General features: G+C 41.6%; 1 protein-coding gene and 1 long non-coding RNA gene across 7 annotated transcripts in view; both read right to left on the bottom strand.

Annotated features, from left to right (window-relative positions):
* LOC101411168 (uncharacterized) overlaps positions 1-10,698 on the bottom strand; it is a 70,061-nt gene extending 59,363 nt beyond the window's left edge. For 5 of the 6 annotated variants that reach the window (XR_009181368.2, XR_011646424.1, XR_009181369.2 and 2 more), the window contains exons 1-2: positions 10,530-10,698; positions 9,850-10,051 (exon numbers count right to left, since the gene is read on the bottom strand). This is a non-coding gene — a long non-coding RNA (uncharacterized lncRNA). The remainder of the gene's footprint in view (positions 1-9,849; positions 10,052-10,529) is intronic. The other variant, XR_011646423.1, reaches the window with a different exon arrangement.
* Positions 975-4,560, bottom strand: LOC139436170 (zinc finger protein 181-like; the record flags this gene model as incomplete). The annotated part of the gene is given in 1 exon segment (XM_071209516.1): positions 975-4,560. A coding segment is annotated over 1 exon segment (1,032 nt), but the record flags the coding sequence as incomplete, so codon positions are not given.
* Positions 10,699-20,068: the final 9,370 nt, after the last annotated feature.

Here is a 20,068-nt window from a genome sequence, read left to right as displayed (position 1 = left end):
GCTTTCTTAAAACTTTCATTATTTTCATTGAAAAACCTGGCTTTCTTTTCCTAATTCAGTGTTACTGTGAAGGCACATTAGCTCAAAACTTGTAAAACAGAATCCTATATATGCTCCTGATAACGAAATGACAAAGCATTAGGATCTGGATTAAACCTCTCATAAAAGAGCAACAAGATGGCAAAAAAATTTTTTTTTAAATGAAAAATATCTGTAATGAAAGTCAAAGAAATCCAGGGATTACACAATGACTTCACCTTTATAGTAACAGTTCCAATCCTTGGGAGGGCAGAGTAAGGTTAAGAGGATGGGAAAAACAGAAAGCTACTGCCATGGTAGTATAACTACTAGTTAGTAGTCTACCCACAGTTAAAAGTGTTCTTGATTCTTCTCTGATCCCATACCATGCCTCCTAAATGTTAAATCTCACAAAGATCCTTCAACATTTCAAACAATTGCAAAATAAGTATCACGACCAAAAACAAGAGAATACTTACTTAATATTGAAAATTCACCACCACACTCTAAATTCATCTTTCAATTCACAACTGTTACTCACATATGCCTTCACCCTTTGCTTTCCATTAAAGTAGCACTCGTACTGACGTAGGATATTCTTGGATCTAACATCCACTATCATTATCATTCCAAACCAGGATTACTGTACCAATGAAATAACGTTACCTTAAAAAAATGACAAAATATCAATTTACTTACAACAAAAACTTTTAAGTTGACTGAGAATGAACATTCTCAAATAGAGAATAAATTTTGAAATGAGCCATATAACCATTTTTTACATACATGTGCCCATATGAACCTAATCATATCAATCTATATTACCTTTCTAGTCACAAGATACACAGCCAGAGACTGGCGAGACTATTCCATTTCTTACCTATATTTTAGATTATTTGGAGCCAATCAACTCACAAACCATAATTACCCATAAAATTCAATGCAGGAAAACACTCTCAAGTATTTGAAGACATTTATTGCTTGAAATTAATGCTTTTAAAATTGGTGTGAAGCCAGTAAAGGATGTAATGGGGCACTGTCAAGACTATTAATTTCAAGGTAATTGCACCGTAACTATGATCCACGGGGAAAAGTGATTGTTGTTGTACCAAGGATGCTGCCAGCACCATCACCTCAAAGTCACAGAACTTGGGACTGGACATTGGATCATAGGGTCCAGCTACAGCAAAAACGACAGAAGTAATGTTTTGCCCACAATGATCCCCACCCACACTCACTGAGTCCTATGTATTACTCATCCTATAGAACTCAGATTTAAAGGCACATCCGAAACTAAACCTGGTCTGATGTTTCAAATTATGCTGTTTCCTGGTTATGCTCTCATAACAACCCATAGTTTCTTCACATCATTTTTCAAAATTATTTCACACTTATTTACCACCTATCTCTCTTGGAAGACAAAATCTCTATAAGCAAAGGACAGTACTTGTTTTATTATTACAATGGTTATCAAAAGATGCTTTTCGGGCACACATTCGTTTTACCTGGGAACTTCTGAAAAATGCAAATTCTTGGGTTTCACCTCAAACATATTCTATCAGAAGGTGGAACACACTAAACAGAATTTTAACAAGCCTCGTGATGATTCTGACATACACTAAAAGCTGAAGCACTGAATTATTATATCTAAGCACAAAGCACTATGAAATACATGAATGAAGATTAACAAATTTTTTTTGAAATGTGTGAATGATGACCATTAGAAACGGACTAGGGAAGCATACTTGGCCCAATGGATAGGGCATCTGCCTACCACATGGGAGGTCCGTGGTCCAAACCCCAGGCCTCCTTTAGCCACGTGGAGCTGGCCCATGCACAGTGCTGATGTGCTCAATGAATGCCCTGCCATGCAGGGGTGTCCCCCGAATTTAGGAGAGCCCCACTGGCAAGGAGTGTGCCCTGTAAGGAGAGCCGCCGCAAAAGAAAGTGCAGCCTGCCCAAGAATGACACCGCACACACGGAGAGGTGACACAAGATGAGGCAACAAAAAGATTCCCAGTGCCACTGATGAGGATAGAAGTGGTCACAGAAGAATACACAGTAAATGGACACAGAGCAGACAACTGGGGGGGGGAGGGAGGAAGGGAAGATAAATTTTTAAAATAAATAAATCTTAAAAGAAAAAAGAAATGAGGTATTAAATATCCTCACCAAAAGTTTATCAGCAAAGTGACCGGGCCATTTTTTCTAGATTTGCTAGTCTTCCACAAAAAGCTAAAGTTAATCTTCATTCTTCAAGAGTAAAATACTGAAAAATTTTCTAAGAAATATGTCACAAAGCAAAAAAATTACTGCATACAAAATTATTTTATTAGAGATCAAGAATTTTACTCACACACCTTCTTCTGAGGTTGTTTTCAACTTTACCATATTTACTGCATCTGAGTAACTGAATACATTTAAATGCTCATTAGCTAAAAATAATTTCTATGGAGGAGTCATGTTGAGTAAAACTGCTGCTACTATAAAAAATGCATATTGATTTACATGCTTGTTTGCTCTCCTACGGGTTTACTGAAAGCTAAGTCGCAAAGATTTCTCCATAAGTCCTTCATCCTTCAGGTAGTTCTAGCATTAATCTCCTGATATATAACAAGACCCCTTAGTGAATGCTGCTATATTTCTTCCGTTAGATTTTTCTCTGACGTGAGTTCAAAGATGTAAAACAAGGGATGAATTTGAGAGATGTCCCAAAATTATTATATCTGGAGGACTTCTTTCAAGTATGAATTAGTACATGCTTTATAATGGATTCTTATTGCCTTGGTTCTTTCTCACATTTGTTACATGTATAGGACGACTTTTCTCCATGTAGATTTACTTATGTCAGTCAAGGAATTCATACTGGTAAAGGCTATCCCATAATAACTGCATGAGTAGCGTTTCTCTCCAGTATAAACTGCTGATGGGCAGTTTAAGGTTTACATTTTTGCTAAAAAACTTCCAATTCACTACATTTATAGGACTTTCCCATAATAAAAATGTTCTGATGGCTAAAATTACTATGACAAATACTGCAATCATCTGGTTCTCTCCAGGATGATTTATCACATGTAAATTGACTCATATGACCTAAACTCTTTTCCACACTTACTGGGCTATGAGGTTTTTCTCCACTATATATTCCCTTATGGACAATAAGATTTGAACCTTTACTAAAAGCTTTCAGAAGCCAGTTTAACTCACTGGTTGAGCACTGGCTCCCCACCTATCAGGTCCTGGGTTCAATCCTGGTTGCTGACACCTAGTTTAAAAAAAAAAACAACTTTCCAACAATCATCAGATTTATATTGCTTTTCTCAATTATATACTATGATATATGGTAAGGTTTGCAGTATAAGTGAAAGTTTTCCCACATTATATACATTTTCTCCAGTATGAATTCTATGATGTTGAAATAAGGATGACTTATGACTGAAAGTTTTCGTACTTATACTGCAATTATAAGGTTTCAATTCAGTGGGATTTCTCAAATGCAGATTGAGTGATTCAGGCTGGTTGAAAGATTTTCTGTATATCTGACATGGAAAAGATATGTTCAGTATGAACAGTCTGCTGTTGAAGAAGACTACTAAAGACTTTCATATATTTCTTGCATTCATATTACTTCTCTACAGTATGACTTCTTTGATGCCGAGTAAGGTGTGAGTTGCAGCAAAAGGCTTTCCCACATTCACTACATCCGTAAGGTTTCTCTCCTGTATGAACTTTCTGATGGTGAATGAGAGAGGAACTATGAATGTAGGCCTTCTCACATAAATGACATTCATAGACTTTTTCTTGAGTATGAATTCTCAGATGCTTAATGAGATATGTAACACGACTAAAAGATTTCCCACATTCTATGCATTCATATGGTTTTTCTCCAGTGTGAGTTCTTTGATGAATAGTAAGTGATGAGACATGCTTAAAGGCTTTCCCACATTCAATACATTTGTAAGGTTGCTCTTCACTATGACTTATCTGATGTCGATAAAGGGTTGAGATATGGCTAAATGTCCTCCCACATTCATGACATTCATAGGGTTTCTCTCCAGTATGAATTCTCCAATGGCGATTAAGGCTTGATTGATTGTCAAAGGCTTTTCCACATTCACTACATATAATGATTTTTTTTCTAGTGTAAGTCTGGTAATGGGAAAGAGATTTGCTCTGGCTGAAGGCTGCCACACTTTCATTAGCATTCAAAACTTTCTCTCCATTACTGATGTTCTCATTTTGTGTAATTGACTTTTCGGGTAAACTGTTCTCAAACATATCATATTTATGTGATTTTCCTTCAGAAGCCATTCTCTGTGGTTCAAAATGAATAGCCTTTAAGTGGAAGATGCTACTAAACCTATTGTATTTGTAAACTTTCCCCAGTGGGGCTTCCTCTAAAGGTGAGGGCCAGTGTTCTGAAATGTTCTTTTGATTTCTGTGCTTCCTCTCCAAATTCTCTCTATATTTCCAGTCCTTGTTAAAATTTGAACATTCAAGATATTCTTTATAACTTTTTCTATAAAGGTCTTTTGTGATGAAACATCATCTTCCTTTGTTGATAATTCCTTGTTTCCCCATCATGGTTCCCAATCTGAAATACACCAAGAAAGAAAAATTTGTTTTTTTTTTCTGTACTCCTTGAGAGAAATGTCTATGGATAAAAAGTAAGGCTTCCAGAAACCAGAGGCCTCTAACAACTCTCATATAGTTCAATGATTTCTGAACAATGCTGAAGTGGAGCACAGAGAGATAGCTCAGAGAGACAGAAACAGAGAAACAGAAAAGGATAGGGTAAATGGTTTAAATATAGACAATCAGTATTTGAAAAAATGAAACTATCCCAAAGAAAATATGAAAGGTATTTTGGATTCCACAACATCATTGTGCGTCTATATTCACGTGAAAGACCACTGCTTTGGTTGTCCTACTTTCAATTTGTCTGAATTTGCTGCCAGATTAATATGCTTAAAATGCGTTATTGCACTACATTAAACAGCAACAACTACAATGACAGTAAAATGAACTAAATGCTCTTAATGGCTCTCAAAGATTGAAGGTAAACTCACGTAGGGTTCATGTGAAACCATATGGTTATTTACTTGACATTAGAAAATTCTGTTCCTGGAAACCTTATACATTCCTTACATCCCTTAACACTTATATCCATATTTATTCTCTGAAGTTCAGCTTTGGAGGAAAACTGATACTGCCATCTAAGTGGTAGTTTTTATTAGCCTAAAACCATCGGCATATTTTTTCTTAACTGGACTTAGAAAAGAATAATTTGTCATATTTTATTTCCAATGAAGTATCAGTTTGAATTATGATGATGATAAACACCTATACCTTTGATTAATGGCATATGTAACACAGACAGGAATGAAGGAATGGTCCTTTTAGAATCTAACCCGAAGAGCCCTCAGTTTTCTCTAAAGACAATATCCCTACAACATCCCAAAATTCTTCCACACCTTCTATAATATCCTTACTACAAAATCTTCCTTAGCCTGATTCACCATGACTCACTTGGAAACATACTCTTCAACAATTTTTGCATTACCAGCCAGGGTTCTTTGCCTTCCTCCAATAATGTGATCACACATGGCTTAGGTATTGAAAGACCTCCTTGCAGGAAAAATACAGAACTTGCTTAAACTGTGGTCCTCAGGGAGGTGAGGCCATTAGTAAGGAACCAGAGAAGGGATGGAGGATATTAATATTTATTGAAATGGGAAGATGAGATTCAGGCATGACACAAAAGAGTTGTACTCTGCCTTGGGAACACTGAACAGAGATTTACCACTTACTGAGGAAGATCCCCAGCAATTAAGAGTAACAAAAGAAAGACCTCTCCCAAGAAGCAGGTTCATATAATTCTGGACTATCATATCTTTGCACAAATCCCTCTGAGCAAAATCTACCCATCCCCACTCTTCATGGTAAAAGTCTATGGCCACATCATTAAATGCTACCTCAACCTGCAAAAATATTTAGGCTCATCCATGGCCTAGATCTCTTCCGTTGGTAGACAAAGGGTAAAATTACCCAGTTGTGGAAAAGAGTCAATAAATTTCAGAGTTACAACAATGATCAGAAATCTCATCTAAGTCATGGAATAATGAACCTGGCTTTGTTATGCAATAAGGGTGGGAGACAAATGGAAAACCTCTGCTTAAGGAGAGTTAATTTTATCCAAGAGAATAAAATGATAGAAAAGTTAAAAAATCAGCATTCAGTATTTGACTGCATATAGTCAAGTGCTGAGTTGTGGTAGGTAAGCAATAAAAAATTAGGCAAAATTAATTGTCTCCAAAACAGAATGCTCAAGATGATTCACTAAGGTTCAGAAAAAAACAAAGAATGACACATAATTTATTTTTTAAAAGGAAATATAGATTTATGGTATACATTTAAATTCTGTATTGATAGTCACTTGAAAATTAAAATAATTTGAGGCCTCTGGGCAAGAAACACTGAAGAACTGCCATTAGTAGTCCTTCAGTAGAGCCTTAAAATAAGAACACAGAATTTAAAAAAAGGACACATCTCAATAAAAATATTCTAAGGAAAATTCACAGATATAATTAGAGATTTCTTCTGTGTAGAACTCATTCACAGTTTTCAAAACAACAAAGGTTTAGAAAAAGATTAAATGTTCCATAATAACTTACTGGTCAAATTATAATGTATGCATAAAATAAATGTACTGAAAATGCATGGTAATTATCTTTTACTGATGAAACAGACATTTCCTAGTTGTAGTAACTTTTTCTCTCCAAGTGTGGTTGATTCAATAATCTAATACATTATCTAGAAATTCTGCATGTATGTTTATGAGGGAAACTGGTTTTTGGTTAAAAATGGGTACTTCATCTTTGTCAGGTGTTGTGGAAAAAACTAAAAATTAAATCTCCTGCCAACCCAGACTATCCTTTCCCCACAAATGTAGAAAAGAAAAGTTTTATTATTGAAAACCCATTAAACCAGATGGTGATGTGCAACACACTTAATCACTAATGAGACTGCAAAGACAAAAAGAAAATCTTACTCTTTTACAAAGCCAGGCAGATTCAACCCATTATATACATGTTTCAAAGTAAACAATAATTTGTTCTTAAGTAACAGAACTTGACAGAACTATTTGCTATATGCAGTTTATCCTAAATTCTCCTGGTATAGGGAGTGGACTTCCGTGCTAGTTAATTGCCTTTATCCAAAAGAAAAACAAAATTCTGGCATCTTTATGACAATCAGGTAGTTACAACTTGGAGCCAAGTGCTTATGTTAAACTGTGATAGGAGGAGGAATTTAGGGGAAGATCCCTGATGTTTCCTTTCCAGAGATGGCTCCAAGGTCCTTAAGACATTACTGGGTCATAAAACTGGCAAGAGGCTCCCTGGTTTTTAAAGAGATTTACACGCATCTCAAAGGGATAAGGAAAGAATTTACAATTTTAAGTTTTCCTGAGGAATTGCTCTAAGAAAAGGGAAGTGAGGTGGGGGGTTTTTGGCACCAGGGAAAAACCAGTTTCTTTGCAAGTGTATTTACCCTTACACAGGAATTTATTTGGGTTATGCCAATCTCATCTCATTAACTGAAGTTTGTCCATGTTTTCCACAATGGTTTTAAAATGCTTTGCTTTTATAAATCTCATCTGATAAACCAAATAAGGAATCAGTAAGATGTTAAGTATAAAAATACTCTATTAAATTTAAAAACACTATGTTTTATTCCATGAATGGAAAAGTTTTGAGTTCTTTGGACTACCTTCTTAGGTCTCTCTATCTATGCTCAATATTTCTCTCAGTTCAGTTGAACTTCAATTCCACCTGTTCCTCCCTGATACTGCAGCTCATCAAAACCAAGCACGATGGAAGTGGATGTGGCTCAAGCAATTGGGCTCTTGTCTACCATACAGGAGGTCCAGGGTTCGATACCCAGGGCCTCCTCGTGAAGGCAAGCTGGCCCACATAGAGTGTCACCCTGCGCAGGAGTGCCGGTCAATGGAGAGAGCTGACACAGCAAGATGACACAAAAAAGAGACACAGAGGAGAGACAATAAGGGACACAGAAGAACAGAGAGCTGAGGTGGTGCAAGAGAATGATCACCTCTCTCCCACTCCAGAAGGTCCCAGGATGGGTTCTTGGAGCCACCTAATGAGAATACAAGCAGACACAGAGGAACACACAGCAAATGGACACAGAGAGCAGAAAATGGAGGGAGAGGGAGAAATAAATGAATAAATAAATCTTTAAAAAAACACACAGAAACCTACCACCAGCCTTGCTTTCACAGGAATTGCCTTTTCCTTACATGGGCCCCCTGAGGTATTCACTCAGGATGGATAATATCTATCCATCCTACCACTTTTTTCATTTTTTGTTTTCTAACTTTTCTACCAGTCCTGCATTATTCAATACAATACCCACTAGCCACATTTAGCTATGTAAATCTAAATTAATTGAAATTAAATTAAAAATTCAGTTCCTAAATCACTCTAGCCATAGAGTTAAAGTGCTCAACAGTCACATGTGGCTGATGGCTACTGTACTGGACAACACAGATATAAAACATTTTCTGCACTGCAGGAAGTTCTCTTAGACAGCAATGCACTAGATTATAATGTAATACATGTCAGTGTACACACAGCCCAGTGAAAGGTTCTTCCTAAAAGATTACCTTATTAGCTAAGAAAACCAATAAATGAATTGCTGTGACAATTAGTTAACTTAAATTTTTCCTTTAAAAAAGCCCTGCCCAGTGGGAAAAGACAAACTGCATACATTAAACATATATATAGAAAGAAAAAAAAAACTAAGAAAAAAATAAAGGAAAACAACAACAACAACATATATCATATCAGCTAGTGAGTGATAAGTTCTAACGAAAACAATAATGAAGGACTGGAAGAGAAGGGCGAGAAAAGATATCTGCAATTTTAAGTAAGTGTTTAGGAAAGCTTACGGAAAGGGAGTTAAGCAAAGATATGAAAGGGGTGAGAGCACAAGCTTGTGCAGATATGGGGACGGAACATTTCAAGTAGACAGTACAGCAATTTCCAAGGTCTGGAGGCAGTAGCCTGTGTGAGTGGAGCCCACAGGGAACACAGTAGAGAGGCTGAGAGAGGCAACACAAAGCCTATTTGTACAAAGCTTTATAGGTCACTGCAAAACTCTGGCCGCTATTCTGTGTCAGAGCCACTAAAAATTTTAAGCTGAGGAATGATACGGTTATATTTTACAACAGGATCACTATGACAGCTACTTTGAGAACAGACTGAAAAAGATGTAAGGGCTTCAATTCACTACAGTAATCTAAGTTCCTTGGACCAGGGGAGCTGTGGTGATGGCAAAGACCAGATAACCAATGGCCAGATTCTGTATATAGTATGAAGGTAAAGCCAAATAAAGTGTCTGACCAGGAATTATAAGAGAAAAGGAGCAACAAGGATGATGCCAAACACCTTCTGACCTGAGCAACTTGAAGGATATATACCCACCATTTATTAAACCCGCAAAGCAAATAACCTAACATTCCAACTGGACATTCTGAGTTGCAATAAGTTTTCTAGCTCAAATCACTGAAGGACTTCTAGAAGAAATCTAAGAAATCTTTTCCATTTGTGGTAGAAAAGAAAGGCACCGAGAGAGTAGGACAGCACTTGGAGCTCTGTGTGGGCTCCACTCACTGCTGTCATAAAAGGAATTGTAGATCCAGTCTGTAAATGGAATTTGTTAAGATAACTGTCAGGAGAAGCAAACCAAACACTCCAGAGTCTAGATTTTTAAAAAAGGGTTTCAGGAAGATTTGGGGACAAACTGACTCACCTGGGACATGACTTGGCAATTTCCAACAGCCAACATAGTCCTCTTTCTAGGTTCCCATTTTAGACAAGGGCAGTGTCCTGAGATGGTAGAGCCAGGGGAAGCAAAAGCAGTCAGGAAAGCAGGTTTACCTTGCAGCTTCTGACACATGTGCATGGAAAAGCCACCTGGGAACCACTCTTTGGGGCTCCAATGTTTCCTTAAACTAAAAGTGAGCACAGGATTACCGTTTACCAGGTGCTACCTGCGTGTAAATCAACCATTCTGTACATAAGAAAAAGACCAAGAACACAATTGTAAGACCGTGAATCAGCTCATTCAATCTTACCCCTCGGCATGGCGGGTATTCCTATTATCCTGATTTTTTTTTTAAGAATGAGTAAACTAAAACTGGAAGATAATGAAGCACTTTGCGAAAACCGTGGGCGTCAGGACCGGACTGCATAAAAACAGTTGTAGATGATATTCGCTTCGAATACCAAGTGAGGTCCTTTCTCCCCTTTTACAGAACAGGACACAGGCCCGGAGAAGCTAAGGCCCTGTCCTAGGTCACATAGCGGGGCACACCCTGGGACCAGCAAGGTTCTAGCGGCCGCGTCCAACGCCCAGGATCCGCTGGCCTGAGATCCGCCCGCCACCCCCCACCACCCCCGTCCCCACCGGCCCCTGGGAGCTACACTTGCCGTTATTCTCGGCGGTCGGGACCCCCACCGGCGCCGCGGGACTGCACTAGCACCGAAGTCCGCTGGGGCCCTTTTCCTGAACCCGCCGCGTCCAGAGCTGGCGCCTCCGCGTACGTACTGCACGGGTGGCCGGTGAACGGACGCGGCCGTCGCCCTCCCGGAAACAGCCCAGCCCAAGCACCGCCCCAACTCCAGAATTCTACCGCCAGACCGGAAACTGCCGGGGTCGGGGCGGAGCCAGTACGGAGCCTCATTTCCCAGACTCCTCCGGGACAGAGACCAAAGTAACTGACGCCGACAGGAACAGTCGCCTCTCAGAAAACTACATTTCCCAGAAGTCGCTGCGACCTCTCGGCTCCGCGCGGCGCTATAGCAACGGTCTCGGCTTCCCAGAAAACTACACAACTTCCAGCAGTCTTCACGCCATAGGTTAACTAGGGCACAGATGCAAAGAGTCGAGAAGCGCAAATATTTTTTGGTGTGCTACTCCTTCCAGAAACGAAGGCAATTTTCTATTGTAAGGACAAAGGCACCGAACCATGAAAACACACTTTTTGTAGTGTTTGGCGTTCACATATCCGGGACTATATTTCCCAAAGTGCCCTGTCGCTGGACTGTTCCTTCTAAGATGATCACGTGGCCCCAAGTAGTTTGCTGGATAAAGACATTGCCCGGAAGTCACGCGTAGAGGTCATTGCTGTTGGATCTATGGCTACCATGCTGATTGGCGAGTTGCGTGCTCAAAGATGGCATACTCGAGTGAGCGCTTTGAAGACAATAACCCTTGTCCTGGAAAAAAATCACTCCTCCCCGAACTCCCAGAGCTGACCCGCTTCGATCCCCAGAATTGCCATTTAGGGTGTCTTTGCCCAGCTAACCCAATGGGGAGCTGGCCATCACTGTATATAGGCCAGAGCAGCCCAGCACATTCGGGTTTCCTCTTTTCCTTCCTTCCTTTTATTATAATTTTAATTTTCCTTCTATTTTAAAAATTAAAAGTAAGCCAGTGAAGACGTGCTAGAGCCTCGAAAAGGAGAATAGAACAAGAGGGCAATTAGGATGGTGAAAGGAAAACACTTTACAGGCAATACTGAACCCACTCCCATCTGCCAACCCTGTGTTGCCTTCTTTCCCTTTTCTATTAGGCAGTATTTATAATCAATTATTTTGTTATAGGAATTAATCTGGTCACACATTAGATTGTAAATTGGGAGAAGAAAAGCCAACTTATGTTGGTGTTAGTGCTGAAATTTTTCAAAATTCAGAGGGAAAGCTTCAGATCATTAACTTCCAGGGAGATGGAAATTCATATATATCTTGGAGAGGGAGAAACTCTTGCTGAGACTTCTGGTAGAGCTCTTTATACTTCTTCCTGTTTCATCCTCTATCTAGCACATAACGCCACTCTGAAGGGTGATCTCAATAGAGTGCATCAGATGTGCATATGTGTGATCAATAGTGTTTGCTTAGTCATTTTAAAAGATATAAAACAAAATGGAAGTTACTATGTCTTAAGAGATTCAAAATGGAGTCAGGTCACTCTAGATGTTACTCTTGTGCAAATGGCAGCCATATATCACAATCTGCCAGAGGTTACAAAGCCTCAAGCAACAATATTCCTCAAAACCCTAAGGACATCCAGACGTCATAGAGACCACAAGATACAGAGCTCAGTTTACTATCCAACCTGAAGGACAATTAGATTACCCCAAATATCCACCAACCACAAACAACCTGTCTAAGCTTCTTTCCTTTAAAAACTCTTGCCTGGAAATGAAAAGACAGAAAAGGAATTGGGCTGCTACCCAAATTCCATTTCTAAGGCCCCAAATAAATGCCTTTATTGTTATTTCTAGGTTGACAATCACTTGACTGGTAGATTCTGAATTCATGAGGAGAACTGAGGACTGGTGTCAGGAGCCCTGTTTGTAGCTATCATGGGGAGAAGGGTGCCTCCTCATTTATTTTCCTCCATGAATTGTAATAAGCCAATGAAAGACCAATCTCAGAACATCAGGATTTCAAAAAGAGAGTCTTTATTCTGTTGTGCAAGTCAGGAGAATAAGAGCGAAAAATGTCAAATCTATTTTGCTTGAATTAGAGAAACTTTGGGGTTTATGAAAATGAAACAAAGTAAGTTTGGATAGTGGTTTTGGCATGTTCAGGGATTCTGAATCATTTAATTGGAAGTGTGTTAGCAAGGGCTCCAGAGGTTAATTGGGGTAAGTATGGTGTTTACAGGTTACAAACTGTGTGGTAAATTGCTTAATTACCATCCATTAGGAACTGACAAAGTTTGGCTAGAGTAAGACGTAAAATTGTAAATAGTTCAATCCTTACAAAATATTGAGTATGGATACTTAAGCTAAACATTTGTAAATCCCTTAGACTAAACTAAACAAAAGAGGTTATCAAGAGGCTGTTAAGAATTGACTAACTCCAGGTCAGTCATAATTATGAGTTAAAGATTACACAGTGATAATAATAAAACATATTATTAGAATCAAAGATATGTTTTAGATTATTTGTCTCTAGCTACTTGTAATAGTTAACATATGTCATGGCCATGATTATAAGAGGGAAGTCCTTCTAAATTATACTAAAAGTAAGCAATCCTCTATATTATAATTCAGTGACTATAGTTATTTGTTAATGCTCCATACTCAGCTTCACCATCATGTGCATGAGGGCCACTCTGCCTCTTCTGAAGCTAAGACCAGGGACCTGCACTGGGAGTATGGGCTGGCTCCATATAAAGACAGTCAAAGTTAAGGAAAGGGCCAACCAGGGTCCCACAAGATCCTACCATTTTATGAAGAACTCCCCTGCCTAAGATGGCTCCCTCTCCTGTTCGCTCATTGTTGTTTTGTGCTCATTGTCTGCTGGTTGTTTGTTTGTCTTCTTTAGGAGGCACTGGGAACTAAACCCAGAAACTCCCATATGGAAGGTGGGTACGCATCTACTTGAGCCACATCCACTCCCCAAAAACATTTTCTTGATTTAGTGCTTGCAATATAACTTCAGTGCTTTAACTGTTTTCTACAACACTGGGAAAGCTGTTTCTGCCAGTTCTTGCTGGTCGTTCAAAGCTTCTATGGGATGACAGATCCCTGAAGCATCTACATATGCCACTGTTAGAGTTTAACATTATTATTTGAGTCCCAAAAAGAAAAATAATATGTTCTTAAACTAATCTGTTCCTGTGGCTATGGTACCCTTTGATTGCATAAAATTCAGTTGAGGGGACTTTAATAATTACTTGATAAGATCGATTTAGGGATTTTGAGTGGAGTTTTCAGTGAGGGGTGACTCAAGATGAGTCTCTGCCTCCTTGCTGGGTCTGATATAAATGGAGACACAGGGAGAGACACAACCATAGGTGAAAAGGAAGCTGCCATATTATATTTTTTCTTTTAACAGATCAATTTTATTGATACATATTAATAAAGCATACAATTCATCCAAAGTGTACAGTCAGTGACATTTGGTATAATCACATAGTTGTGCATTCATCACTTCAATCACTATTAGAGCCATGTGAGAGAGGACCGCATCACCTACAGCAGAGATCGGCAGCCTCTTCACCACATGGCAAGACCCCAGAATCAACTGTAGCTGACTTTGGTGAGAAAGCATCTCTGATGGTAATATGGATAATCATGGCCTATAAGCTTTTACCCTAAATAAAATCCTCATTATAAAAGTCAACCACTTTGCATCGGCAGTGATTTGGTAAACTAAGACAGCAATCTTGATTGGGATGGGATCCTAAATTAATTTTTTTATTATTTCAAAAATTAACAACTGAGTTGGTATCATGTATTCTTTTTATTATTTTTTTTCACTCTTTTTGTTTGTTCTTTCTTTGTTTTTCTTTGTTTTGTCATGTATTCTTGATTATTCCAGGATGTATGGGGTTTTGAACTGGTAAATATTCATGATGTGTGAAAAAGCATGATACATTCTGTGTGATATCAACCACCTAAAAATGTATACCCAGTTGTGTATAGACACACAGGACTTAGAAGGATATGTCAAACTGTAAACTGCTTGTGATTTTGGATGAAGGTTGTATTCTTTCCTTCTTGTATTTTTCAGTTTTCTACATTATAAAATGAACTGAAGAGTTTGAAAATAAGTTTTATTTTTAAAACCTTGAAACTAGCAATGGTGCAAAATTAGTGTGAAAAGAAATAAAACAAAATAGTATATCTATGGTGAAGAGATTTAAAATGGAGTCAGGAGGTCATTCTGGAGGTTACTCTTAGGCAAATATCAGACAGATATCACAAACTGCCAAAGTACCCAAAGCTTCAAGCCACAATGTTCCTCAAAACCAAAGGATATCTGGACACCATAAAACAAACCATAAAGTAAAGAATTCAGTTAGCTATCTAACCTGAAGGATAATTGGAGTGCCCCCAAATATCCACCAAATAAAAACTTGTCTAAACTTCTTCTGTTCCTTTAAAAACCCTTGCCTGCAAATGCCAAGATAGGGCACAATTTGGGTTGCTGCCTGGATCTGGCACCCAGAACTGCAATTCCGAGAATCCAAATAAATGTCTCTGTTGACTTGAAATTTAGCTGGTTATTTCTCAGTTGACTTTCAGCAAAAACAAGGAAAATAGGTAACTCAGTCTGTATACCTATAGGAAGTGACTTTAAGCATAATTTATTGAAAGTAATCTACATTGTCAGCATATGTACACAGTATTCTATATTAGGGAATATAATATATTTGAGCAATCTCCCGGTGATGTGCATCTGCATTGTGTTCAAATTTTTACTTAAAAGTGTCAATATCCTTATACGTACATGCTGTGCCTGTATTTTTTTTTAACCGTGAATCTCGAGGTGCTATATTGCTTGTCAGAGAATATGTCCATTTCTTGGCTTTGATACATAGCAACAGACTGCCCTTAAGAAGGGCCATGTTGTTCCATAGTTCCATCCTTTGGTCTCTGGGAGTAAGTCTGGGACTTTCTGGAATTTATTCCCAATGTATCAGGTAACTGAGGAAGAAGTCTGCCTCCTTTGAGAACTCTCCCCAGTGTGTTCTCTAACACCCAAATCGTATTGGGAAAACAGCATATGGGTGCTAGACCACCTGCACCAAGAGGTGATTGAGGGCCACACCCACAGGGAGCAGCGGCCTGGGCTTCCTCGCCTACGAGCTGCTGGTGGCTCTCTGCCACCCAAGAGACCCTCCTGCTGGAAAACCTAAGAGCCCTAGAGGTTCGCCTGGTACATAACGTGAGGCTGTGGTGATCTGTACCGATGACAGCCAGTCAAGCATCCTCCCAGTTCAGCACAGTCCTGAATGGGGAGAAGAACAGGACGACATTGTAAGAATTTGCCTCTTTTGTCAGTATCACCAAGAGTATAATGTTCCTCCATCTTTCTCTGAGATGTACATATCAGCCTTCAATTCTTCATATCCATTTCTCACCTGAAACACTGCAAAGGCAGTGCTCTCCTTGACTGTTCTCCATGCTTTCACTCTTGCATCCATACCTTCTTCCACTGACTGGAGGGTGGCTGGGCCCATAGCAAATAGACAACTCTCACTAGAGGTAACAGAGGATACCCTGTTCAAAACTGAAGATCCTTCCATATATATTTTCACTTATTTACACATATCTAGTAGTATATCTGAAAATTCATCTCTGCTTGACCTATGGCTGAGTGAATTCCTTCTCCCCATTCCCTTTGCCAGAATTTGCAATCCATGTCCATGGAATACACGTGAATTACTTCTTATGGGATTAGCAATTCCACCCCCAGTGTCAGTTGACACCAGTTTGCGACGGTTTGCTCGGTCGGTAGAGGTGGGGTCTGGCTGCGGACGAGGGGTCGGTCCAGCTCTGGACGAGGGGTCGGTCCCGCTTGGGACAAGGGGTCGGTCCCACTTGGGACGAGGGGTCGGTCCGGCAGCAGACGAGGGATCGGTCTCACAGGGGTTGCGCGGTTCGGCTGACGGGGTCGCCCGGCGAAGCCGGCGACGAAGGGGTCGCCCGGAGAAGCAGGCGACGAACTGGGGACAAGGGAGGCCAGGCCCTTGTCGGGGGCTCTCAGGACTGGAGGGCGCACGGCAGAAGAACTACGGCGGAGACAAGGTAAACACGCAAGTCCCCTTTACTGAGGGAGAGGCAACAGTTTTATAGGGGCTGGGGAAGGCTGATTGGTCGAAGCCACGCCCTGTTCTGATTGGTTGCCGGTGAAAGGTCAGTGGGTGGTACCGGACGGGGGAGGGGTGGTGGTTAGGGATTGGCTGTTGCTGTTGCTGGGGGAAGGGGCAGGGTTTAGGGATTGGTGGCTGCTGTTGCTGGGGTGGAGGGCAGACTTGAGTTTCCCACCCACGCCTGGCTGTTGCTGCTGTCTCGGGGAGGGAAAAGGGCAGACTGGATTTTTCCGCCCACACCTGGCTGTTGCTGCTGTTGGGGGAGGGGAAAAGGGCAGCCTGGAATTTTCTGCCCTGCGCCTGCGCAGGGAGAAGGAAGAAGAAGGGTGCCGCCCTACAAGGCATCGTGTGGCGCTATCCGGGAGGAGGGGCGGCCGCGGAAGCATGGCTGCCGAGAAGGGGAGACCTGAGGGCACTCTGCACCCATGCCGAGCTTCCTTCAGGGGTGGCGGTGAGTCCGACCAGCCACCCTATTATGGGGGCAGCGGCTTGGTCTGCCGCGGCTGCTCCCCCGCCAGGCCAGCAAACCACACTTCAGCCCGAGGGGTGACCGCACCAGTTGATGTGAATGTTTTTCAAGAGTCAGTTTTCTTTCCCAAAATTTTAATTACTTGAATAACAATTTATTTTATATAATAAAAAATAAATGAAATAATTTTTAAAGTAGATTTAATACTCTTAATTTGACTTAAAATGCTTTAAAACATACAACTCAATTTTTCACAATGCTGCTGTAGTAAAAGAGAACCTGAGGGCAGTTCACACTGTTTAAGTTTAAAGAAAGATACAATATAAACCTGTGCATCTCAAAATGGATTAAAACACCTTTTAATTTTCAGACAATTTGTAAATCAAACTTGATTAATTATTGTTTGTAATAGAATACACTATCAGTGCTGTTTTCTCAGTTTCCTAAAAATATATTTGTTCTTTGAGGCGGATTTGTTGCAATCAGGATCCAAAATGTATCCTGTGGCTTTTGGTAGGTGTGTCTTAGAAGATCTTAACCTAAAGGTACAACTTTCTTATTTTTTATTCTTAATATTTATATGTTGAAGTCATTGGTTTGCATGTCCATTATAATTTTTCACATTCTAGATTTGGCTTCTTGCATCTCTCTGATCTATTTACCATGCTCACGCATTTCCTATAAACTAGGTATTGATGGCATGTGTGATTGAGGTCTGGTCCCTATGAACAGGTGTGAGAGTGATACACTTCAGATGTGACAATGTTTTATGCTAACATGCAGGGGCACAGCCTGGAAACAACAAATACCTCACAGATCGTACATGGGTAGGTGGGCACGATACACACTAGCACACTGGAACTAGCCTGGAAACACATACAAACATACACGAACCATGGTCCTGGTACACCTGCACCATGTGTATCACATATGTGAAGGTGACACACTTTGGCACACCTTGGAGCCACATACAAGGACTGTGTATGTGAAATGGTGACACTGTAGCACAGTCTAAACATACATCTTGAGGACCCTATGTGACAGGTGTGTAATGTTGACACCCCTTAACACAGGTTGGGTACCCTCCATTACATACATCCTGGGAACATTTTATAACAAGTGTGTAAAGGTGACATACCTCAGCATATCCCCATATACACATATGCATACACCACAACAGAAGAGGTGTGTGATGGACATGAAACATACACAACCCTTATAGCAAAGCACACCAGTGAGGTGTGGGACAGGAAGAAAGTTAGAATTTGCCACAACAGATGTGATAACACAAACGTCCAAGTACACTATGGAGATTTGTAAAAAGGATGTGCCACAGTGACCCTCAAAAGCCTGAAAGCCTGGCTTGTGGGGTGCCCCCTCCCCCAATTCTAGGGACGCAGACAGCGACAGCTAAGCTTGAAAAAAACCCTGTCTTTGCAGGTTTCATGCTGCTCTGCTGGGGTGAGAACACTAACGCCGGTGCGTGGCTGGGATCCCCATCGCTTTCGGGTGAGCCAGTGCAGGTGCTCTAGTCTGGTGTTACGGTCCTTCAGTGGACCCCGGGTTCTGCCACTCCCTGCTGCGAGGCGGCCAGGCCTGAGGGCTCAGCCTGGAGCCCCCACTTTTCCTGAGTCTCCACTCTCGGAATGCCTCTGCCGTCCCCAGCGCGCAGAAGTGGGGTCTTCGCTCCTGCTCCGCCACACGGCCGCCCGCCTCCCACCTTCAGGAAGGGAAGCCCGAGGGCAGCTCTAGAGCACCTCGCCCGTCTCGTCTCCCTTTCTCTTCCACTCTGCGCGCGCTGAGTTCTGACTCTCCAGGTGTCTCCGGTGGCCTCCTTAGCTCCTCCTGTGCTCACTGCTCTCTGCCCAGCAGCCAGAGGTTTCCTAAATACCAACATCAGGTAATGTCATTCCTTCTCAACCCCTCAGGGACCCTCTCGTCTCCCCAGCGCTTTCCTCGGACCTGCGCGTGGACCTCCCGGCTCTTCCCTGCACTCCGCTGTCGCTCCATCCCCTCCATCCCGGGGCTTCCCAGGAGATCCTTCCTTTCTCTCATAAGGCTTTGCTCGGTGATCTTCGCCCCCAATCCTGCAGATCCCTCCTCGGTCCCTACTTCAAATTATACTTGCCTGATCCACCCCACACAGCCGCGTTCCTGTCCTCCCCCAGGGCGCCGCCCTTGTATCTCGGGCGTGGCCTGGGAGGACTGCGTTAGTGGGTGTCCTTAGGCGGTGGCTCCTTAAGCGCAGGGAGGGAAAAGGCTGTGTCACTGGCGTGTCGCCTGCCCCGGGCCCAGCACTTAGGAGCTGCACAACCGACGTTCACTCAGGGAGTGATGGCGGGAGGAGTGGGTTTGTGCTTTACTGTTTGTTGGTTGATTATGAATGCTCGAGGACACGTGGTGGGAGCAAATCAGCCAGAGCACGGGCAAGAAGCCTTTGCTCAGACAGGCCAGCCGAGAAGTCCAGGACCAAGTGGGCTGACCCGGGCGGAAGGGGCTGTGCCGGCACTGCAAGAGGGGTCAGCCCGTGTTGGGTCAGTTTCGGGAATGGTTAGTGCAGGCTGTTCGCAGAATGGGGAGGGATTTATCCTTGAGGATGGGAAGGAGCAGGCAGAGCTAAGGTCACATCTAGAGGGGGTGGAAAGAAGAGCTGCGGGGTGCGGGCAGGCGACCGCCACGTGGGGGTTCTCGGTCCTTCAGGTCCTCACACAGCGCACTGCAGAGAAACGGGTGACAGCTGAGCTGAGGTGACAGGCTGAAGCGCTGAGGAGGAAGACCGACAAGAATTTGGACACGAAGCACTACATGTGGCCCTAAGGGCCAAGATGCGTCTGGGATGACCCGTGCCCCTGCGAGCGTTGCCTGCGCAGGCTTCTGCTGTCCAAG

This window comes from Dasypus novemcinctus, chromosome 18 (assembly GCF_030445035.2).
Source record: "Dasypus novemcinctus isolate mDasNov1 chromosome 18, mDasNov1.1.hap2, whole genome shotgun sequence".
In the NCBI taxonomy this organism is placed as follows: Eukaryota; Metazoa; Chordata; class Mammalia; order Cingulata; family Dasypodidae; genus Dasypus; species Dasypus novemcinctus.
Note: the sequence above shows the minus strand (reverse complement) of the source record. Positions and strands in the feature narration are given on the sequence as shown.